General features: G+C 47.1%; 1 protein-coding gene across 2 annotated transcripts in view; it reads right to left on the bottom strand.

Annotated features, from left to right (window-relative positions):
* Window positions 1-23,754, bottom strand: part of DLGAP5 (DLG associated protein 5) — a 28,721-nt gene that overhangs the window by 2,902 nt on the left and 2,065 nt on the right. The window contains exons 2-17 of one of the 2 annotated variants that reach the window (XM_072986856.2): window positions 23,249-23,541; window positions 22,360-22,577; window positions 21,597-21,674; window positions 16,116-16,206; window positions 14,362-14,466; window positions 14,073-14,143; window positions 12,554-12,843; window positions 11,471-11,601; window positions 9,643-9,763; window positions 7,990-8,075; window positions 7,638-7,798; window positions 6,770-6,865; window positions 5,611-5,839; window positions 3,765-3,942; window positions 1,652-1,730; window positions 858-1,095 (exon numbers count right to left, since the gene is read on the bottom strand). In XM_072986856.2, coding sequence (XP_072842957.2) covers window positions 858-1,095; window positions 1,652-1,730; window positions 3,765-3,942; window positions 5,611-5,839; window positions 6,770-6,865; window positions 7,638-7,798; window positions 7,990-8,075; window positions 9,643-9,763; window positions 11,471-11,601; window positions 12,554-12,843; window positions 14,073-14,143; window positions 14,362-14,466; window positions 16,116-16,206; window positions 21,597-21,674; window positions 22,360-22,577; window positions 23,249-23,480 — 2,404 coding nt within the window. In that variant the 5' untranslated portion in view covers window positions 23,481-23,541. The remainder of the gene's footprint in view (window positions 1-857; window positions 1,096-1,651; window positions 1,731-3,764; window positions 3,943-5,610; window positions 5,840-6,769; window positions 6,866-7,637; window positions 7,799-7,989; window positions 8,076-9,642; window positions 9,764-11,470; window positions 11,602-12,553; window positions 12,844-14,072; window positions 14,144-14,361; window positions 14,467-16,115; window positions 16,207-21,596; window positions 21,675-22,359; window positions 22,578-23,248; window positions 23,542-23,754) is intronic. The other variant, XM_072986857.2, reaches the window with a different exon arrangement.

The raw sequence follows: 23,754 nt of genomic DNA, 5'->3' as shown, positions 1-23,754 counted from the left end.
TGCAGGGCTGAGTCACAGGTTAGATCACTGGGCAAATAATAGCTTCCTGCTGAAATGAATGGAGGTGAAGGGACCTGGCATTCGCAGCGCTTTGAGAGTTGCACATCCTAATAGGAACAACCGAAGCCTCACAAATGACAAGCATGTGTTGAAGATGGGACACAACAGTGCATCAATAGCAGTACAGTGGGCCCTCGACTTATGAACGGACCTAGTTGCGAACATTTCGGGTTACGAACCCGATCTCATCGCAAGTAGCAGACCCTACTTGCGAATGCAGATCGAGTTACGAACCCAAAAGGCAGGGAGAACTGGCGGGAAGTTCGAATTTACTGCCCTTCCTCCCTGCCTCTGGAGCTTTCCTCCGATGTCGGAGGAAGCCCTTTGAAACCTTCTCCAAATGAGAAGCAAGCCAGGCAGCTGGGGAGAAATAGGCTCCCTTCTTTCACCCGATGCTGAGCTCCCTTCGCGCCGGGCTGAGATCAGTCCCTGGGCCCAGCGCGAAGGGGAGTCAGCAGCCGTGGCAGCATTGGGTGAAAGGAGGGAGCCGATTTCTCCCCAGCCGCCCGGCTTGCTTCTCCAAATATTTTTATTTTGGGCTTTTTTTTCTTCCGCCAGAACAGATTAATTGGTTTTCAATGCATTCCTATGGTAAATGCTGGCTCGATTTACGAACTGACTTCCGGAACATATTAAGTTCGTAAATCAAGGGTTGACTATACATATATCTATCTCCCAGGAAACATAAAGCTGTGGCAAGGGGGGGGAATCTAAAAACATGCAGTTCGAAAATAAGAGAATTTTTTCAGCTCCAAAGAGATTCTTCACAACGAAGAAATCTCCTAGTTTCAACTCACCTTCGAGAGGGTGCTGTTCCGCAGTCCAAGAATCAACTCCTTCCATCTGGGACCCTTTCTCCGGACCGTACAGGATGTGGTTCTCAATCAAATTTTCCAGAGGACTTCCAACTTCTGCCATCGTTTCTGGGGCTTCATTTAAAACAGAGGGACTCTCCAGCCCTTGAAAACTGGCTGAGCCCAAGTGCTCTGCATTGGCTGAACAGGGCCCGCTGTCGCCGGTGGCTCTCTGGGTCTCCTGGGGGTTCGAAAGAGAAGAGACAGAGAGATCAAAAAGCGTAAGGGGAGGGGGGAACAAGCTATGTGGTCTAGGATAGGAAAATGGCGCCCAGGGCTAAAGATTCACTGAATCCAAAGACAACCAAACTGCTGTTTGGGGAAAAATAAAACTTTATCCAGGTTTTAGCCAGATGGAGTACTGTATTTTTCTGTGTATAAGACACCTCCATGTATAAGACGCCCCCCCCCCCCACTTTTCTAATTCAAAATTAAGAAATCTGAGTGGGGCTTAGCAAGTGTAGGGGGAAAGGGATCAAAACGCTGCAGAATCGCTTTGATCCCTGCTTTCCCCTCCACTTGTTTTTGTTCTGTCCTCAGCTTACTTCTGTGTATAAGACAACCCTCAATTTTTAGTCTAAAGGTTTTAGACAAAAGTATAGTCTTTTACATGGAAAAAATACAGTATTTCTGACCTGCTCCGACTGGATTTCAACTGCGCTGTTCGAAAACCCAAATGTGCCCACTGCTTCATGTCCGTGGTATAAAATCATCCTTTTAACGACAATTACACATACCATTAAAACACTACTCACAATAGCTTCTTCTCCTCTGCCTTCTGTTGCCAGACCTGGTTCCTCCGCAGCTTGGATGTCACTGGAGAAAAAAAGAGGAAAGACAGCAATGGGCAAATGTGGAAGATTTGATTTTAAACTTTTCGCATTTAAGCCGGATGGATAGCTCAGTGGTTGAGGTTATCTAGCTGCAGTGCCAGAGGGTGGGGGTTCGATTCCCCCACTTGTGCCTCCTGGGTCGCCTTGGGCCAGCTGCACCATCCCGAGGATGCCCCCAGAAGAAGAGAAGGGTAAAGCCCTTTTGAATGTTCTCTACCTGGAAAACCCTCAAAAAGGGTTGCCATAAGTCAGCGTTGACTTGATGACGCATGATGATGATGATTTTACATTTATCTTAGGGAAGGTGTGTGTGAAAGAGACAAGGGGGAAAGGCTAGACAAGGTCACCCCAAACTTTTTCCCTTAACCAATACCCACGACGTTACATGAACCGTCACAAGAATGAACCACAAATTAGCACAAAGATACAACAGACCAATAGGGAAAGGCAACATAAAAAAATAACAAGCAGCTCTCTGCTGGGCCAATTAAAGCCAGCATCGGGGTGCTCGCAACACCCTTCTTAGGGCTGGAAGAAAACAGAAAACGTGACAGGCCTTGCAAGAAGTGATCAATGAATGGCTGAACAGATTAAACCAATGGAAATCAGCCCAAGCAGGATCACGGGGAGGAATGGAGATGGGAGGACAAGGTTGTGCGAATTATATGACAAGTTCTATTCAATCCTGTTATGGCACAAGCTAAATTAGCTTTCAATCTGTACTGCAACGTCTGATGCAGGGGGAAAAACCCCCAAAGACAGAAGCATTAGGTCTTCAGCAGGGGCAGTACGGCAAAAAGCAGAACCCACGTTGCTCCCGCTGAAAGGCCCTTTTGCCTGAGCCGCTGGCTCACTAGGGATCCCATAGTACCCACGTGGGTCTAGAACAGTAGCTCCCAACTTTAGGGTCCCCAGATGTTCTTGGACTGCAACAGCCAGAAGGCTTTTCACCGCTAGCTGCGCTGGCAAGGGCTTCTGGGACTTGCAGTCCAAGAACATCCGGGGACCCAGGATTCAGAACCACTGGACCAAGCTGAGCTCATTCAGTGCAAGGCACTTTGCTGTGTTCTTAGGGTGACGTTTTCTCTCGCTCTCTGATTTAACTTTAATACATTTGGGGTGTGTGTGTGTTTCTAACACAATTGCTTGTTATCACTTAAACTTTATTTTTACATCATCTTTTGGTACCATTTCCCTATTTTTAAGGCTAGCCCATGACTGTTGTCATGAACTGAAACTACCCAACTACCACATGTTATAGTGGTTTCTGGCTCGGGATGCATAAAAAACCCAAGCAAAGACTTCTATTGATGAACAAATGGGAATTTATGCATGAACAGGCAGAATATTTTACATGTCAGATTCTGAGAATAAGCCAAAGATAAGCCACAACTTTTCTGCCCCGGATGGGAGCACTTAAAAGACTCCTCTCTGGCTGCTCTGACAAACATAAGGTTTAAACCAGACGGATCCTTGGTCTGTCTTGGAAATTTATTTGTTTTTATTTCTTTATTTTATTTATAAGCTGCCTTTCTCCCAAAAAGGGAACCCAAGGCAGCTCACAATATTAAAAAGAACAGAATTAAAAACATAATAATGTAACAATAAAAAATTACTGAATGATAAGCAAATTAAAATACAATTAGATAATTAAAAGCGAGGTATCAGGGACTCAATCATGATGGTTAAAAGCCTGCCTGGAGAGATGGGTCTTTAGCTGTCAGTGGAAGGATCAAAGGGAGAGGGGGGGAGCCAGCCGGATCTCCCGAGGGAGATCATCCCATCACCTGGGAGCTGCCACAGAGAAGGCCCTCCCCTGTGGCCCCATCCGACGTGGTGCCTGACCTGGCAACGGGGCCAAGAGGAGAGCGTCCTCTGAGGACCTTAAATGCCATAGGACGGTTCTTATGCCATGGGCCACACGCAGACAAGGGAACAGAGGTAAAAACCACTTCCTCCGACACTGACGGTCCTTTAAGCACCAGACAAACGGTTCAAGTCAGTGAGGATCACCTACCTTTGTTCGAGGAGGTCCCTTGCCCGAGGACCCACGGATCCATTCAGACCTGGCAATGACGGTGCTGGGGTGCCATGCCGGACAACACAAGTATCTGCACAACTCTGAAGCAGGGCCCGGGTGACAGACCTCGGGGTGGCCCGCCTGGAAGGCCTGCTGGACGATCTAGGAGTCCAACCTAGAGAGGAAGCATTGGAAATGGTTGGCAACGGTCAAAAGGAAACATGGGCTCCTAAAAATATCTAGACATGGTTTACCTCGGGCACTTCCTGAGGCAGAGGGCAGGCCACTAAGGCCCGATTTCCCAGACTGCAAATGCATCGGGTTCTGTGCTAAATCTCTTTGGACTGCTGTGGAGGTGTGGGCGGTGAGGAGTATTTAAAGCTTGTGCTAAACATCACGAGGTTGGAATGAAGAGATCCATCCCTGCTGGGCTGCCTTCTGACCGAGAGGGAGCAGCTGATGTTGGTGTTGTGTGGATGGCTTCAAAAATTCATGATACAAATTCATGAAAGACCAGGCTCTCCGTGGCTACCCTCTTCCGGGGAGGGCTGAAAAATGATCCCTAGAAGTCGCTGGCCTTGGAAATGGTCTAAAAATTTCAAGGAGCTACAGAGTGAAGCAGCTCTAGTCCCGAAGCCTTCACCAGTTACCAAGTCCACGAGCAGGTGCCGCGTTCAGCCTTTACAGTAGAAATGGGCACAAAGTGGAAAACTGGTCGTTCCATGATGGGTTCTGGTTTGTGGCTACCACCCACAACCCCTGACATGAACTCCCAGAAAAATGAACCAGTTCATAGGTTTGTTTTCCCAGTTTGCTCCTGGTTGGAGGGGATCCTGCCCCCCATCACCCCCCCCCCACGCCCTTGGTCTTGGCTCATCCTCTACCATCTTCAGAAAGGGCAGCCCGGCTTCCCTGCCAGGAGCTGGGCCAGCTGCCTCTGTGCATGCCCATGGGCAGAGACAGGCGGCTCAGCTCCTGGAAGGGATGCTGGCCTGCTTTCTCTGGGGGCAGAGGAGGAGGTAGGGCCAGGCAGGGAGGTGGCGGTTGCAGGGAACAGCGGGAAAGCAGGCATCTGTTCTGCTAAAGCAAAGCAAAGAACCGAGCAGAAAAAAAGTTGAGTGCTCCATTTTGTTTGGGCAAAATGGGTCGCGTGAACCGAACCACAAACCAACCCGGTTGGTGCCCATCTCTCTACTCCTTCCACTTTCGAGGGAGGACTTCTTTCAAGCGAGGCTGGAACTGGCAGAGTCCTGGAGCAGGCAGGTCCTTCCCAGGGAAAAGCACCCCCTTTGCAAAAATCCATCGTTTGGCAGGCTCAGGCACGGCTGGGCAAAGGCAACGTCGGGACTCTTCTCCAGCAGCTGCAAAACCATTTCAGACTCTACAACCCTCTTCCCCAACTACTGGTTTAGACTTTAGCCCCCCCCCCAAGATGCTGCACCCTTGAGCGTGGTTGGTGGAGGCTGTTCAGGTTGCCCTCCAGAACACCTGGATTCCCACTGGGGTGTGTGGGAATGGGGTCCAGAACAGAAGAAGCCCTTGGTCCTTTCCGAAAGGTTAAGGGTGGTTCACACTTGGAAGTTTCCTTTGTTCTTCTCTGACTGCTTCCTCGCGTTACTTCTTTGGATTAGAGCTCTCGTGTCTCCCACCCAACGGGGCCAAAATAGGGGATTCTGGGAGATGAGATCCAGGAACGGACCTTCTCTGTGCTCTGTGGGTCCCCGAGCTTCTGACGATTAAAAGGAGTCGTAAAAGACCAACAAGACTGGGTTTTCCAAAGCTGAGAAGTCTTTTCGACTCGCAGGACAAACTCAGGCTCAAAGAGAAGAAGGTCCAGACCAACCTGGCAAAGGCTTGGCAGGAGATTCGATTTGGAAGAACCCTCCGTCGAAGACCAAGGTCTCTGCGGAGGCCGGCCTTTCCGGTTCTGAAACCTCTGCTATTGGCCCCTCCGGCTTCATCTTGCTCTTCACCGCCGCCTTGATGGCGGCCAGGCGCTTACGGGCTGCTCTCCTTTCGGCAGACCCACACCTTGCCTTCGTTGCCCTGGGAAAAGGAGGAGGGCCCTTTTTCTGGAAATAAATAAAATAAAATACTTTATTTCAGGGAAACAGCTGGGAAAGCCCCCCTCCTTTCAGCTCAGCCATCTTCACAGCAAAGTTGAGCCTGGGACGATTTAACAGGTTTTCCCAAGTTTATGGGATGTGATTCGAACACTCAGGAAGTACAGCACGGGTCCTTCTCCGATGGGCGTCAAGTCAAAAGTTTGAAAAAGTAGCTCTTGTGATTCCCAAACCCCACCTCTCCCAGGTAGGAAATTACCGAGGAAACGAGACAAGCTCAAAGACGCTTGGGTGGCCAAAACTATAAAATCCCACCCTCTCGTAGCCATGTCATCAGGGGCTGGGGAGTGGAACAGAGGGCAGAAAAGTGACTTCTTTAGACTTCCGTTCCCAGAATGCCCCAGAAAGGCTACTGGCTACCTATCTGCCTGGAGGTCTAGCAACTTGGTTGATTAGACCCACTTTTGCCTTGTGACGGAACGAAACTCTGAAAGAAGCTCCAGAGCCAAAAACTTTCCCTTGCAAAGATTAAACGTAACAACAGAGATCCTGCTTTTTATTAGAAGCCTCTTCCGAGTGGCTAGAATGAGAACAAACCCAGGAAAAGACATTGAGTCAGAGAAAGTCAGAAACCAGATCTGCCCCCCACCCCACGCTCCAGCGTTGGAAGCGTGTTATCGTAGTCATTTTTTTAAAGGATAAATTATTCCCTCTCAACAGGGGCCGACGCTTTTGCAAAGACCGGCTTGGGAAAGTGGCCCAGAGCCAACTGCATCAACATACTGGATGCAGCGCCCCTGAGTGGCCACCGCTGGAATGACACGGGCTCCGTTCCCAAAGGAAGGAAGGAACGGAATCCTAAGTCGGCTTTCTGTTTAACCGCTCTATAAGAGAACCTCAGAAATGGGCCATGGAGGACGACTTAGAACCCTCTCCCACCTTGGAAGGCTTTTTGGACTGGACATCCTCCACTGCTTGCCATCCATTCACCTGAAGCGTCTTCAAGTTCTCAAATTTTTTATTCACATCTTCTATCTATGGAAAAAAAGAGTAACAGCGACAGGGCTCGGCCAAAGCGCAGCACTGTTTAAAATTCGCGAGACGGCTGCATTCTTCACAGACAAGACCAAAAGCCTCAAAGTTCACTTCTGCATGCTTGTGCAATGGAGGACTCAGCTGGAGGGGGGGGGGGACAAAACAAAACACGCCAGCAGGAAACCACAAAGGCTGTGGTGCAAAATGGAGAATTTCACTATGGGTGTCCAATCTGCTGTCCAGAGAACCCCGGGTTTTGTTTTAAGAAACCAAACTTTTAGGTTGCGTGGTAAGTACAGTATAGATGGGCACAAATCACGGGTTCAGCAGTTTGTGCTGATTCGTCCAGTGGCCAAATGGGTGTTTGGCGCTTCGCAGCCACGCCTCCGCTGGCAGCCGCCCACTTGGAGGCAGTGGCCTGGCTTCCCTGCCCTGCCTCCTCTGTGCGCTGCCTCTCGAGTGGGTGCCCACGGGCAGAGGCGGGGAAGGGAAACTCCAAACACCTGTTTGGTTGCTAAACAAATTGGCACAAATCGGGAGTTCCATGTCTATCTCTAGTGGCAAACCAAGACGAGCTTGAGTTTAGCTTGGAAAGATCTCAAACGCCAAGAGGACCTATGGGCGGAAGCTGAACCACAATCCATTCCCAGGACCAGAGAACCCACACCTTTCTCATCTCACTGCTTTCCCCATAAATGTTATGTTTCCCAGAGGGGTTACCTATATGGCATATACGGAAAGAAAGGAAATGCTGGAGAGAAAGAATCCTTACCTGGAAATTGACCATATCCCAAAATCCATCCAGGTCGGTACAGGTTGTCTCCTTTTCACCACGTTTGAACTCACAATTATCCACCAGCCCTTCAAACTGCTTGAACCTCTCAGCTATCAGTAGCCGGGTTTGCCCGATGGTTGTGCGGACGAGGTCTTTAGCTGAAGAAGCGCATACTTGGATTAGGTGTGTGAGGTTGCAAAAGTTGCTACATCCGTTAAAACCCATGCATTTTGCTAGAAGGAGTCACAGCCAGAGAGATATCTGGCTGATAAAGTAGAGCAAATGGCCAGAACTGGCAGTGCTGGACGACCCCAATTTCACGCCACCTCCCCCCCTTTCCTTCTCTCACCATCCTCCGGGATGTCCGTTTCTGCTGTCCCGTCCCACTGCTCACAATGCGATGCCAGCCTCTGTGTCTCGGACTGAAGGATTTTCCTTTAAAATATTAATTAAAAAAAAGAGTATACACGGATGTGGAGTTTGGTTACAGGAGCAGAGAAACAAACAGGACGTGGCCGGACCGGGCTTGAGACACACCTCAGTGTAAACCCCATGCCCTGTAATATATTCACAATTTGGAAAAGTTACATTTTGGGATCATAAGCCCCAGAAAGCACGTCATGATGCCTAGGGGATTCTGGGAGCGGCAGTCCAAAAAAGTAATGTTTCCAGCTGCTGATCCCATCTGTAGTCTACCCTTCCTCTCTAAAGCTCCAGACAGCACAGTTCCAAAGCCTTGTACAAGGCAGGTTTGTCTTGTTTTTGCTTCTGTTTTGTTCTGTTGACGAACATTTATTTTATTGATTTTTTATTTATTTTATTAGATCTATACCCCGCCCATATAGACCAAAGGTCTACTCTGGGCGGCATTACAAATTTAAAAACAGTAAAACCAATAAACATGCAATAAATCCAAGATGTTAACATGTGAATTTAAGATACAGGAGGAGGGAAAGCCTGCCCAAATAACCAAGTCTTACTTTTTCGCACCTATTGCTCCCAGTCCAGATGTTCCCCATCCTGCATCTGCACACCTGATTTTACTTGCCTAACTGCAGACCTTTATATGGATCCCAGTGGAAGCCGATTCTGTTGGTTCTAACCCAGTTCTCCAATTGGATAAGGCCATCTTGAATTTTGATTCTGTTCCTTGAGCTATTAGCTATCCTTCTCAATGTGCTGTAACAAGATTCTACTCCTACATTTATAAAGAGGTTGAATAACCCCTTCATTTAGCAGTTCAGATAAAGTAAGACCCACATGACGTACCAATGACATCAAGTCATTAACGGTGGGTTAACATCTATAAAAGAAAGATCTGGCAGCTGATCGACAGGCACAACTCGCCCATAGTGTGGGAAGAGTGTCACATGGAGGCGGCAATCCTAAGTCAGTGCAAGCCTCTCTGAGTTCGGGGGGGGGGCAGACTTCTAAGATACTATTGCATTGAGAGATTTCTATCGGGGGAAAGCAGGATGTTCTACAGAGTTCTTTTAGTGAGGATGTAATTTTCTTTACAAACGAGAGCAACCATTCTAGAGTAGAGATGGGCAAGAACCAAACGACGGACCAGAAAAACTGATAAACTGGGCGGTTTCAAGGTTCAGTCCCACAACCCAAGTTCAGGGATCCTGTTTTGCCAAAACAAAAATCTGCCCGCTCGCCCTCTTCCCACTGACCCTGTCGCCTGCTTTCTGACCTGTTCCTGCCCCCGCCACCATCCTCAGAGACAGCAGGCTGGCTTCCCTTCGAGGGAACAGGTCGGGAGACAGCAGGGGTAATGGGAAGGGGGCAATCGGTCCCCGCTTCCCCCAGGCATATACTGTACCCAAAAACCAAACTGTGAATTGGTTCTTTTTGGGAGGGTTGTGATTGTTTGTAGTTCACAGGTAGCCACAAAACATCAGTTTTCTGGTTCAGCCCATCTCTCTATTCTTGAGACAGTTATTCTCATTCAGATGTAGTTTATCAGTTTTGATGCCTCTTGTTTTTCTGGACCAACCTGAAGTAGGGGACATCGTGCTGTGGCTCCCCAGTGGACTCGGTGGTTTCCGCTGCTGGCGGGCCTGCAACTGGCTCTCTTTCCGAGGGAGTGACATCCAACTTCTCCAGAGGAACACATTCTGGAAAGACAAACTTGTCTTATAGCAAAAACTGCAGAAGGGTGTACGTGGCACAGGGGAAATGGTAATAGTAGGTGGTCTACCAACAAAATAATTTCTAATTGAATCATTACCTGCCTTTGAACGGATAATGAATTACATTTTAAAGTGTGTCTTAACATAACATGGCAACGACAGGTGTTTTGGCAGTAAGAAAGGAAAAACAAAAATAAATAATACATATTTTCACTTGCATTACCAGAAGTGGCCACTAGAGACCATGCTACCATGTTTCCCTGAAAATCATGCAGGGAGTTATATTAATTTTTGCCCCAAAAAACGCATTAGGACTTATTTTCAGGGAATGTTTTATTTTACAGTCATGTCATCTTCAGGTTGCTGCACAATGCTACACAAGGGTGGAGGGTGGGGTTTCACTTTACTGGGGCTTATTTTTAGGGTAGGTCTTATATGATGAGCATCCTGAAAAATCATATTAGGGCTTATTTTCAGGTTAGATCTTATTTTTGGGGAAATGGTAAAAGTATTCACAGCATGATCTCTGGATCCCTCTAGTGGCCAGTTCTGGTAATTCATGTGAAAAAACTTTTTCCTCTCCTCGGCATCATTTTTTCTTTTAATATTTTTAATACTTTCAGACCGTGAATAAGTGAAAGCCGTTGATCCTGATCCTGTGGGTACAGAATCTTACTGTACATCTATATATTCCCCACCCACCCAAAACAAGGGAGAGCAAGGATGCTAGGGGACCATGATTTCAACACCTCAGTAATGCAGAAAAGTCAAAATATTGCATTACTTGTATACTCCCTATTCTCTGTCCCACTTGATCAAGCCACTGAGTTGGCAAGAGTGCACCAGCCCTTAACAAGGGTCAAAAATTACGTTCTGGCCTAAGGTCTGGAGTCAGTTTGCTGAGGCAGCAGAGCTGCTAAATGGGGACTGTTGGCCAGAGCTTGCAAAAACTATTTTATTCTACAGTGGTGCCTCGCATAACGAATGCACCGTTTAACGATGAATTCGCATAGCGATCTCTTTTTTAGATCGCTAATGTGACCGCATTGCGATGGTTAGATAGGGCGAAAATTGCATTGCGATGATCGGTAAGCGGTTCACTTACCAATCTTCGCATTGCGACGTTCCTAGAACAGCTGATCGGCGGTTCCAAAATGGCCACCTGACTCCCAAAATGGCCGCCGCAAGTGTTTTCGCGCCCTGCCCTCGCTTACCGAGGGCGCGAAAATGGCGGCGCTATGGAGGAACTTCGCTCAACTGTGAGTTTGGGCCCCAAAGGAACGCATTAAACCAAGTTTAATGCGTTCCTATGGGTTTTTCCAATCCGTTTAGCAATGGTTCCTCATACCGACGATTAATCCGGAACGGATTAACGTCGCTATGCGGGGCACCACTGTATTTTTTGAGAATGCAGCTCCCAATATGTGATGCCTGGTCCAAAACGGAGTAGGCCAGCTGCATCAACTGCCAAAGAGTCAAGTCAACCTTTCAGTAAATCCTGTCAATTCAATGGGTTGAAGTCCAATTGGGATTAAGCAGCCGGACCAAGGCCACAGAATCCGCCAGTCAGGACGTCCCACGGGCCATGTTGGCCGGTAGATTCTGGAAGTTGTCGTCCAAAGAGGCAAATGAGTGAGTCACAGTACAATGGCTCAGCAATTTATGCTCTGAAAGTTCTCTCTCTTGACTTACCTTCCTCAGGTGCACTTGACTCCACCCCCAAGTGATGCTCCTGAGGATCTTCCTTAGGCTCAGGGGAGGTTTGATATTTCAGACTGCAGTCCTTTGGCCCATTTTCTTCTGCCCCTTCTCCAGGGACTCCGCTGGGAAGAAGCACAAGAACGACACACTCATGACGTTCATCTGGGGAGATACAGCCGCTTAGCACCTCTTTGTGGATGGTTCTCAGCATGAAGGCAGTTTCCCACAGGAGGAGCGGTGGAGTGAGAAAAATCTGGCTTCTTGGTTGACACACCTGAAAATTCTAAATACTGCATGATCTAGAGCCGTGGTTCTTAACCGGGTGTCCCCAGATATTCTTGGACTGCAATTCCCAGAAGCCTTCACTCCTTGCTGTGTTGGCCAGGGTTTCTGGGAGTGGCAGTCCGAGAAAATCTGGAGACCCCAGTTGGAAAACCATGGTTCTAGAGCAGTGGTCCCCAACCTTGGACCTCCAGATGTTCTTGAACTTCAACTCCCAGAAATCTTGGCCAGCAGGGGTGATGGTGAAGGCTTCTGGGAGTTGTAGTCCAAAAAATCTGGAGGCCCAAGGTTGGGTACCACTGCTCTAGAGCACAGGATGTGAACATCGTTTCCCTCTCCTAAATTACAGAACAGGTGCTTTGCAAAGTTTTAAAAAAATTGAAATGTTTAACACAGGTTAGTATCAAAGCCATCAAACTCTGGAGGTGACCCATCCCCTGTCACTACAGAACAGGGCTGCTCTCTCAAGCTCAGATTCTGGAAAGTCCCCTAAATGGCAATGTCTTTTACGTGACCACTAGCAGTGGCCCTCTATAGGCAGACATTCTTCTAGAGCTGTTCTAGAAGAGGCTAGCAGCACAAAGGAGTAAATATTTGTACTAGCAGGACAAAGGAAGGGATGAGTTTGGCTGCCTAGAGAGAAGATCTTTGTCAGCCTGAAAGGGTGTCTGATCTCAGCCCACGGTGCCCCACGAAGGCAGATCGATTCGGGCAAGTGGGTAAGAGTCGTTCCAGGAGAATGGGAAGATTTTTTAAGAGAACGTGGAGAACATTGAGCAGAAGGGTCCGTACCTGGTGCAGTTCACAGGATTCCAGACGAGGTCGGGCGACAGGAATACATTGGCTCGGGACGGGCTCATCGGTTTCACTCGGTAGGCGGCCAAGCCCTCCAGAGGCTTGAAGACAAAGTTCTGAGGGGCAAAGGACCGCGTTCTCCTGGACAGGGCAGGGCCCGGGATGTGAGAAGGAGGCAGGTTTTCTTTCTCAGGGAAAGCCTCGTGCGGCTCAGGGCTTGCCCTCGACTGGACTGTCACTTCTTCCACGAGTGGCAGCGCCAGTGGGTCCTCTTCCATTTCACACACCTGTGACAAAGAAGGTAGTCTCTTTTTCCCCAAAAAAATTGTTCACTATTTTTATGGCCAGTGACAAGCAGGCCTGGTGCCACCCCTCTTCTGCCACAGGAACACTCGGAGCAAAGGGGAAGGGAGATACACCAACCTCTCCCCCTTTCTTTAAGCACAGCAGCAGGCAACAGTGAATACAAGCAGTGGCTTCCAATAGATGCCGTTGCCCTTAACACGGAGACATTAACCAACAGGAATCTCAATGTGATCGCAACGTCGTGTTCACATGCTTTTTTGGATTACTGTTCTTCTATTGCACATCACTTTGAGCAGATTGGGTGGGAAAGTGGCGTATAAATTGGAAGTGGCCAGGCTCCCAAGACGACTAGCAAAAGGATAGAGAGCCTCAGGCCTTTGGGGGTTGAATGCAGGCACAGAGTTTTCCCACCCCGGATTTCCCGTGTTACTTTCACTCAGTGTTTCCCCAGCTTTGGTAGGGGGTTGTCTCATTCAAAAAGACTGAAACGCCTCCCTGTAGGCTTGCCTAATGTCAGAAAGATCTTCAAGCTGAACTATGCAGATATTTGGCGACTCGCCCTTTCGCTTTTACCTTTACCCACCATTGAAAAGCAGCCCAGAAGACCTCCAAAACTGCACTCAGCCCTCAGAAAGGTTCCCCACCATGAACGTTTGAGGAGGCCTTCCATCACTCAACACACTTCATAGCTGCCTGATTGAACACCACCTCAGCAGTTTCCCCATCAATTCTGGTTTTACGTCCTGAGGTGCGGACACAGAAAATAGTCAAGCGGTTAACAACATTGAGACGAGCTGTCCCCAATTCTCTGGTGCGCCTGCAAGGAAGGAGCTTCACGGTGCAGAGATTAAGCTGCAGTACTGCAGTGAGGACTCTGCTCACAGACAGAAGTTTGATCCCAACAGGCTGAGGTAGCCGGCTCAAGGTTGACTCAAACTTCCATCTTTCCAACGTAGGTAAGTTGAGTAATCAACTTGTTGCAGGGGAGAGGGGGGCAATACATAACCCGAATAATTCAATCGTAAACCACCCAGAGAGTGTTTTAAGCACTATGGGGCAATATATAAGTGGCATTCTTTATTTTTGCTTTTATGCTGTTGGCTTTTTCTTCTACTGTATCACCTACCGCAGAGGGTTATTGACCATCAACACAACTGTATGAAGTTGTAATGTAAAAAAAAATTACAGAAGTTAAAAATACAAAACTTACCGTGGCCCCTTTGTCTTTGACTCCTTTTTGCTGCCTCCCTTTATTTACACTTCTGTTTTGTGGTGGATTACCTGGAACGGGATATATAAAGTATTACTTGAATTTTTGGCCACTGATCTTCAGTCTGCCACACCAATACAAAAGGGAGATAAGCTTTAATAAAGTCATCCAGAGGCGTACAGGATTAGGAGCCGTGGACTGAAAGTTTAATTAGGCAAAGCTTCAGACGAAGAAAAGATAAAGCCAGGCTGAATGCCGGAGAGAGATAGCTTTCCACCACTTGACTCACCTATAGCTGCAGCCGGCCTTGAAACCTGCGGTATTTTGGTCTTTGCAGCTGCTGCTCCTCTTGTGATTCTTCCATTGGGGATGGTGGAGGCTGGACGCTGTACCTCTGAAAGTGTGGTGGGAAACTTTAAGTTGTGCCTGCTTAAAACCCTCTGCAGTATATTCTGAAAGTTTTTTTAAAAACATCAATCACACCATTCAATCCATGTCTACTCAGAATTACATCCCATAACATTGAAAGGAATTTCACTGCAATGGATAGCGAAGTATGGGAGATCAAGGGACACTGAGGCTGGGGATTTCTGTGTTTGGCCAAAAGTAGCAGAAGAACACATTTGTTGGAAGAAAAGATCTGTATGCAAGAAAATATACTAAATTTCGGCTGTACCAGAGTAAAGGCCCTCACAAAAAGGATGAGCAGTCTAAGGCAGAAGCAAAATGGATTATATACGCTGTGGAATAAAACAAGTGGCTTGTATAAAGCAATTCCCTTGCTAGCAGACCTAGATCTAACTGCAAATCTGGTAAAGGTAAAGGTTCCCCTTGACATTGAATCCAGTTGTGTCCGACTCTTGGGCACAGTGCTCATCCCTGTTTCCAAGCCGTAATAGAGCCAAAGTTTGTCCGAAGGCAGTTTCCATGGTCACGTGGTCGGCGTGACTAGACACGGAACGCTGTGACCTTCCCACCGAGGTGGTACCTATTTATTGACTCGCATTTTTACATGCTTTCGAACGGCTAGGTTGGCGGGAGCTGGGACAAGCAACGGGAGCTCACTCTGTCGTGTAGATTTGATCTTACGACAGCTATTCTTCTGACCCTGCAGGACAGAGGCTTCTGCGGTTTAACCCACAGCGCCACCACATCCCTATCTGGTACCAGACCTTAAAGACATTTGGGGGCGGGGGGACTACAGCTCAAGAATCCAAGTATGGCCTCTCAGCATTCCGGTTGAAACAGCCAGGAAAAGGGGGAAAGAGACTCTTTAGAGACTCTATGGACTTTATCATTCCATCCCAGATTACTGCCTCCAAAACAATTATAAAATTGTTGGCTGAAATTCCCACAAAGCCCAGAGGCTCTGAAAGTGGTGAAACAGGGATATCCCCATCACCAAAGCTTTAGAAAGTTACTCTTTTGGGCCGACAACTCCAGGAAACCCTCTGCCATGGCAGCCACTGCCCATGGGGTGGGGGACTCTTAAAACCATATATATAATCTCTCTCTCTCTCTCTCTCTCTCAGGAGGTGTGTGTGTAAAAGCCACTTCCAGATCTGTCTTGAGAGCTCTGGGTAATTAGAATTATTTCACTGAGATCTCTCAGGATAAGAGAAATGGGCAGAACTTGGAAAAGTCCCCAGGCTCTTTTTCTAAAACAAGTCCCAAAATGCATACAAAGCCTCAGATCAATTTTACAGCGGCTGAAATCCTGCTGCTTACCACGCACAGTAAGTAACTAGAGTGAGCCCATTTCAAACAATGGGGCTTACAGAGGAGCTGACTCACTGATTCAATGGGACTACTCTAGTTGTGGTTTGCTACAGTAAGCCACAGAATTTCAGCCAGCGGTTCAGCCCATAGATTCCGAACCTTTTGGCTCTTCAGATCATTGGGATCCGTTCCAGCCCCTGGAAGCCCTTTGCCAGCGTGAATTGCAGTCGGGGCGTCTGATAACTGAATTCCAAAACGTCTGGAGTCTCAAAGCCTAAGCAGTGGGTTTTTTTTTTTTCAAATCTCAAGATGGAGAAATCATACCTTTGCTCTCTTTTTTGGAAGGTTTGTCTATGTAGATCTGCTTCTGCTGAGCTGCTCGCGACACACTTTTGCTGGCATAATTGGGGGCCTTCTGCAGAGAGATATCAAGAAGCCATTTCAAAACTCTTTACAAAAGCACACACTTGAGGGTTCAGGTCGCTCTGCAGTCCGCAGCTAGATAACAAACTGACCGTAACAAGATGATGACTTCTTCAGTTATAGACCGTTTTAGTCTTTCCTTTGCAAAACTGCCTGCTTAGTCACCTTGTGTTGCTTACTGCAGAAAACAATGATTTCCAAGCTTGCTTTAAGCCGCTGCCCTCGGATAACAGCTGCCCTGAGAACTAACTCATCAAGATTAACCCAAAGCGAAGGTCTCAATTCTATACAAAAACACACATTCTTGTACCATTTCATCCAAGATCTGCATTCTGAGAATGGCATATTTACATTTTCCTTGTTTTAAAATCAATGAAGTCAAAATAAGAAAAATCAGATTTCTCGTAGCACTTTGAAGTCTATTTTTTCATAAGCTTTTGCATGTCCAGGAACACTTCTTCAAATGAATCGAGTGGCTCTGTCTCTGGGGGAAGTTTAAAACTGTGGTCAGGGAGCATGTGTTAGGCAGTGATGAATTCCAGCACAATGATGGTGGTTAGGGTAACAACCACCATCATTGTTACACACTGTGTAACAAAGGCCCAGATGGCTGGATTAGTATCTGTAATGAACAGGAAACCATTATACAGTGGTGCCTAGCTTAATGATTACCTCGTTAAATGACAAATCCGGTAGATTATTAGGTTTTTGCTATCGCTTTTGCGATCGCAAAACGATGTTCTAATGGGAAAAAAACCACTTTACGATGATTGGGTCCCTGCTTCGGGAACTGATTTTTTGCTTAACGACGATCAAAACAACTGATCGTCGGGTTTCCAAAATGGCTCCCCGTTGTTTTTAGGACAGATTTTTCGCTATACACAGAGCAGAAAATGGCCACCCTATGGAGGATCTTGGCTGGAGGAACACGTATTTCGCCCATTGGAACGCACTGAACGGTTTTCAATGCATTTCAATGGGTTTTATTTCGCTTGATGACGATTTCGCTCTACAGCGATTTCGCTGGAACGGATTAATGTCGTCAAGTGAGGCACCACTGTATTTGTTAAGGTCTAGAGAATGTGTAGAACGTCCTGATGTATACCTGCTTGGTAGTCTCCATTTGGAATCTGTCCTTGAACTGTCTTAGTTTTAAGTGAAAATCTGAGGTCAAAGAAAGAGAGTTGAGGAAGGGTGATTGTTTTGCCCAGCAGTTTCTGGCTATTTTGTACTCATTTACTCTCTTAAGAGTTTGCCCTATTCAGCCAGTATAAAATGCAGCGAGGCATTACTGATAAAAGATGCCATATATCACCTTTGGAAACGGGCAAGTGAACGAGTCCCCGATATTGTGGACTGTGTTCCGTGATACTGTGTAAATAGGTGGGCAGAGCCGCCCCCTGGTTTAGTCATATGTTCTGGTTTCTGTGTCAGTGTCTGTGGGGGACAGTCTGTGGTTGCAGGTCAGAATTCTCATAGGCTGGGTGACATGGCTGTAGGCGAGTGTGGGATGATGTCCAGCTAGGCCTGCTAGAGAACTTGGCAGCTGGAGATCCTTAGGGGTTTCAGCCGGGAATATGTCACCACTCGAGGTGTCCTGCTGCCATCTGGCTTGAGTTTATCTTGTAAAAGCTCACTCCTGGGAATAGGTTTTGCCCCGTTGACCTGTTGCGTTACTGTATCTGGTAGGCATTTGAGTCTGAGAAAAGTCCCCTTCGTCTCTTCCCATACGCGATCTCTTTTCAATTCTGAGCAGATGCCACTGTCCCATAATGCTTGGCTGGATGTGATGGATTTTTTTAACGTGACCTGGGTGCAATCTGGAGCCACGTCAATATGAATGTCTGACTCTGGATTTTCAGTATAAACTAGTGGTTATCTGTCCACTGTGTAATCAAATTATTATTATTATTATTATTATTATTATTATTATTATTATTATTATTATTATTATTATTATTATTATTATTATTATTATTAAAAAACACCAGGCACAGTCAAAATAATAAAAACATTGACTGGTACTAGATACAAATTTTAACCAAAAACTTAAGTTGCTTTTAAATATCGGAGCAGTATGTATCATCATCATAGGCATCCTTCAGTCTCGAGAGACTATGGTATTGTGCTCTGTATGGAGGACTTGGAACAGCGTCTAGTATGGCTGAGGAGGCCAATTCGACAGTGACTATCCCTTCCACACTTAGGACAAATACAATCTGTACCCCGTCTAGCTCCCTGATTTTGCTGCTTTCGTGACTGCCACTTTGCCTCAGCCTGCTGGCCGAGGGTCTCTTCAAATTGGGAGAGGCCGTGATGCACCACCTGCCTCCAGGCTGAACGCTCCGATGTCATGGTTTCCCATCTGTTGAGATCCATTTCCAAGGCCTTCAAATCCCGCTTGCAGATATCCTTGTATCGCAGCTGTGGTCTCCCTCTGGGGCGATTTCTCTGCACTCATTCTCCATACAGGAGATCCATTGGAATCCAACCATCAGCCATTCTCACAACATGCCCGAGCCAGCGTAGGCGTCGCTGTTTCAGTAGTGTATACATGCTAGAAATTCCAGCTCGTTCTAGGACTACTCTGTTTGGAACTTTGTCCTGCCAGGTGATACCAAAAATATGTCGGAGGCAGCGCATATGGAACATGTTCAGCTTTCTCTCCTGCCGTGCATGAAGGGTCCAGGACTCACTGCAGTACAGGAGTGTGCTCAGGACACAGGCTCTATAGACCTGGATCTTGCTGTATGCTGTCAGCTTCTTATTGAGCCATACTCTTTTTGTGAGTCTTAAGAACATGGTAGCTGCTTTGCCAGTGCGTCTATCCAGCTCGACGTCTAGGGAAAGAGTGTCAGAGATGGTTGAGCCAAGGAGATGGTAATAGAGGGAGGTGAGTCCATGCCCTGGGCCACGACTTGTGTTTTCTTCAGGCTAATAGTTAGTCCAAAGTCTTGGCAGGCCTTGCTAAAACGATTCATGAGTTGTTGGAGGTCTTCGGCAGAGTGGGCAGCAATGGCTGCATCATCAGCAAGAGGAACTCCCGCATGCATTTCAGTTGGACTTTTGTCTTCGCTCTCAGTCTAGAGAGATTAAAGAGCTTTCCATCTGATCTAGTCAGGAGATAAGACACCTTCTGTTGCAGTTCCGAAGGCATGCTTCAGCATGACAGCAAAGAAAATCCCAAACAGGGTCGGCGCAAGGACACAGCACTGTTTCACTCCACTTCGGATGTCAAAGGGATCTGATGTTAAGCCATCAAAAACTACAGTGCCCTTCATTCCCTCATGAAAGGACCTGATGATGCTAAGGAGTCGAGGAGGACATCCAATCTTAGTAAGTATTTTAAAAAGGCCATCCCTGCTAACCAAGTCAAATGCTTTTGTAAGGTCTATGAAGGCCACTAAGAGTGGCTGTTGTTGTTCCCTGCATTTCTCCTGCAACTGTCTGATGGAGAATACCATGTCAGTGGTGGATCTATTTGCTCGGAATCCGCACTGTGATTCTGGGTAGACTCTGTCTGCAAGCACCTGGAGCCTCTTCAGCACAGCACGGGCAAGCAGCTTTCCTACAACGCTAAGAAGAGAGATGCCGTGGTAGTATGTATGCTGTTCTTAATATTGCGATTTTTGTAGCTCTGATGTTAGAGACTGGCAACTGCTTATAGTACTGTATTAAATTTCTTGATATCATAATCATCATTTATTAACTGTGTCCAGAAAGTTAGCCCATTCCTTAAAACCATCTATGCTGAGGTTTACGTTGGTGTGGCAGTTGCAGGTGCGTGTTCCTGCCCAAAAATGAAATCGTCGTGGGTGAAACGTAAGTTGCAAAGTTTCCTGGTCAGATGGATGCAGAGCGGTCCCCTCTGAGATGATGTTCTTTCTTTCCTGCAGCTCAACTCTGTGGAGGATGCTCACATACAGCGCCTCAATATTCATGGTTGCCAGGATGACATTTATCTTGTCTTTGATCGATGGACTGCAGCTTCCTCAGGAAGTCGGTGGTAAGTCTGATCCAGCTGGTGGGGGGGAGGGTTAAATCCACATACAGTGGTGCCTCGCTAGACAATGATAATCTGTTCCACTGAAATCGCTGTTTAGCTAAATCATTGTCTAGCGAAAAGCATTTCCTCATTGGAATGCTTTGAAACCTGTTTAATGTGTTCCAGTGGGGAAGAATCGTCGTTGTCTAGCGAAGATCAGCCAGAGGAAAGTTGCTTTGCGAACCGCTGATCAGCTGTTTAAATCACTGTCTTGCGATGCTTAGGTCCCGAAAACACCCATTTTACGAGCACGAAGGGAGCTGTCAAAATCGTTGTCTAGCGAAAATCGGTTTGCGAAGCAGGGACCAAACATTGTCCAGCAAAATTCTCCCATAGGAATCACTGTTTTGCAATTTGCTATAGCGATCACAAAAAGTCAATGTCTAGCGAAAAAACTGCCATGCGGGGGTAACTGTCTAGCGAGGCACCACTGTATAGCAAATGCTCTTATACAGTACAGTGGTGCCTCGCATAGCGAAGTTAATCCGTTCCGGATTAACCTTCGCTATGCGAAAACATCGCTAAACGGGAATAAAAAAGCCGTAGAAACGCATTGAACGAAGTTCAGTGCGTTTGTATGGCTTTAAAACTCACCGTTAAGCAATGTTTTTCCATAGCGCCGCCATTTTCGCGCCCTCAGTAAGCAAGGGCAGGGCGCGAAAATGCGGCGAGGACCTTCCGGCGGCCATTTTGGAACCGCCGATCAGCTGTTCTCCCCGCTTCGCTCTGCAAAAATCGCTAAGCGAATTGCTTAGCGATCATCGCAAAGCGAAAAAAACGCTATAGGGGCCATCGCTGAGCGAACGCTCCACTGATGGCCTGGACCCCCTCGCTATGCGAATTCATCGCATAGCGAAGCACTCGCTAAGCGAGGCACCACTGTAATAGCAAAAATTATACATTCCATGGTCTCTGGCTCCCACTAGTGGCCCATTTTGGTAATGGCACCATAGAAATACATATTATTTTCAGGAATTTTTATTTTAATATTTTCAGATTGTGGATAAGTGATTCAGTGGACATTGATCCTATGGACAAGGGGGTCCTACTGTACTCTATAGCTTGCTATAAATCATGAATCTCTTAATGATACATATGCAATTTACCACTTCTAGTGTAAGAAAGAAGAAATAAGAAAAAATGGTTCTCAGCTAAAAGAAAGGCCCACCCACTGACCGGCCTGATACGCAATAGAAGCACAGCAAGCATTTGAAACAAGGAACAGATCAAAACAAAAGCAAAACACACCTCTCTGGCTTAAAGGTCAATGCCCCACCTCTATCAGTTGACTTTTTCTATCTAACACTCAAATAATAGGGAAAAAATGAAAGACAAACCACAGGAAGCTGAGGTCTAACCGGTTCTTGCAACTGGTTCTTTGCCTTTGATCTTGTTACTCTTACGGATGGTACTTCCTAAGAGACAAAAGTGAAGAGATTTCCCATCCCCATTGGTTACATGTGATAGCTTTAGCAATATAAGCTACATCCTAACCAGCCAGGCAAGCAGCTCCTAACCTTGGCTCCCCAGATATTACTCGGATGCAACTGAAACCCTAAAGAATCCATGATCCTTGGCCATGCTGCCTGGGGAGTCTACATACTGAGGGATGAGGGACTCACGAGTTGTCAGTCACTGTCGAGTCCAATTTAAGTCGCTAAAACTGTTTAATCCTTTTTTCAATATTTGCATACTCACTGTTTTTAGGTTTTAAGCATTGTCTTTGAATTGCTGTAAGCCACCTTGGATCCTTTTAAGGAGAAAGGCAGGGGTAAAAATATTTTAAATAAATAAAATTAATTGATTTGGACATGACCTTGGGGTTTCTGCCTACACCGGCCGATCAGCTAGGCGACAAGGGCTTGGACAGAGGCTGCAGCTGGCTTCTGAAAGGGATGCTGGCCCGCTGACTCTATGCATGCATGTGTGCCATCTTGGCTTCCCTGTCTGTGCATTTGCCCACTTGGGCCCGAGACTCAGGCCTGAAGACTTGCACTTGGACCGGAGGACTTGCCCACACCCCTGATTTAGGTATGACCTATGAACTAAGCCCGTCTGAATGACACCAAAGAAACACCAAAGAAGTGAAGCCACCCGTACAGTGGTCGACGGTTTCCTCTCCTTTCCTTTGGTCAGCACCGGGATCTGTGATGCTTTCGGAAGGAAGGAAGGACCTTCCGGTTGGAATCGTCCACATTTAAATATAGGTTTCTCTCTCTGCTCTTTCAACTTCCGAAGTTCTTTTTCAGCTTTGTAACGTTGGAGCATTTCAAGGCGCTCCTGGCCCCGAGTCTTAGCTGCAGCATTTGAGAGCTGACCTGCATGGGAAGAGAGGGGGACGGGGGGGGGAGTAATATAACGCTCTCCATTAACTTAATTAGAACAAACAACCTAGGCCTGTCCATGGAGTAGGGACATGGAAACACAAAGGTTACCAGCGCGTGATAACTGAGAGGTGGGTGCTTTGTACAGCTTCCTACGAAGCACTCAGTACGGGGCCATAGATGCCGTGCTGGCCCATTTTCGAACCCCCGGCTGGCTGGCCCATTCACTCTTCCGCCTCCTCAGGCAGCTGACCCCGCATCGTTTCCCCCCATTCCATCTCCTTGTGGTTGGCTGCCCGAGGAGGCGGGGCAGGGCCGGCCAGGCTCCTGCTTGGATTGGAGTGCCACCACAGAAGAAGGAGCCCCTGGCGGCACTTGAAATCTAGTGAGTGGCTCATCCGGTTGTGGGTAGGGGAGACGGGTCAGCACGCCACCCGAGTACTTCATACAAAGCTGTATGAAACACCATCTCTACTGACCATAATTTTTTTCACTTGAAAATAAATTGTAACAAAAAACATGGGCCGTTTTCAAAGACATGTAATCATTGGGCTAAATCCAATTTTAGCATCAAAAGAAAAAGCAAACCACTCAATAAGCACCCAAATTTAAGCAGGACAAGGGTGAGAAGATCTACATCACACCACACATGGGTCTTCACTTACTGGGCTTTGCACTGCTCTTTGGTGAGTGTACTTCACCGGACTCATCCAGCCGAGAAAGCTCCCTGTCTCTTGCTGCCTGCGTGTTGACATCCACGGGGCCAAACTGCCGACCTCTGTTGAACTCCTTGTGCCTGCTCTCTTTCTGCAGAAGAGATTTCCGGCGAACAATTTTCGCCTTGAGGGTCTGAGTACTCAGGTCCTTTTTATATCGAGTAGTATAATTGCTCGCCATCTTCTCTGTTCTAGATATGACGTGGAGGTGACAAGGTTTGCCTGCCTCTACCAGATAAAACCTGAGAAGGAAAAAAAAATACACGTTGAGTTTAATTTACTTTTGTGTGTGTTTGTGTGTGTGTGTGTGTGTGTGTGTAGAAACGACATTCCCTTCATGATCCTCCACGCAAAAAAGCCCCCCCACCAATTCCAATTAAATACCCTAACCTCACTTATCTCCGTAATTGGGTTCATTGACAAATTTGGGCAATTCTTCATCTTGTAAATGAAAT

This window comes from Pogona vitticeps, chromosome 1, assembly GCF_051106095.1.
Source record: "Pogona vitticeps strain Pit_001003342236 chromosome 1, PviZW2.1, whole genome shotgun sequence".
Classification (NCBI taxonomy): domain Eukaryota; kingdom Metazoa; phylum Chordata; class Lepidosauria; order Squamata; family Agamidae; genus Pogona; species Pogona vitticeps.
Note: the sequence above shows the minus strand (reverse complement) of the source record. Positions and strands in the feature narration are given on the sequence as shown.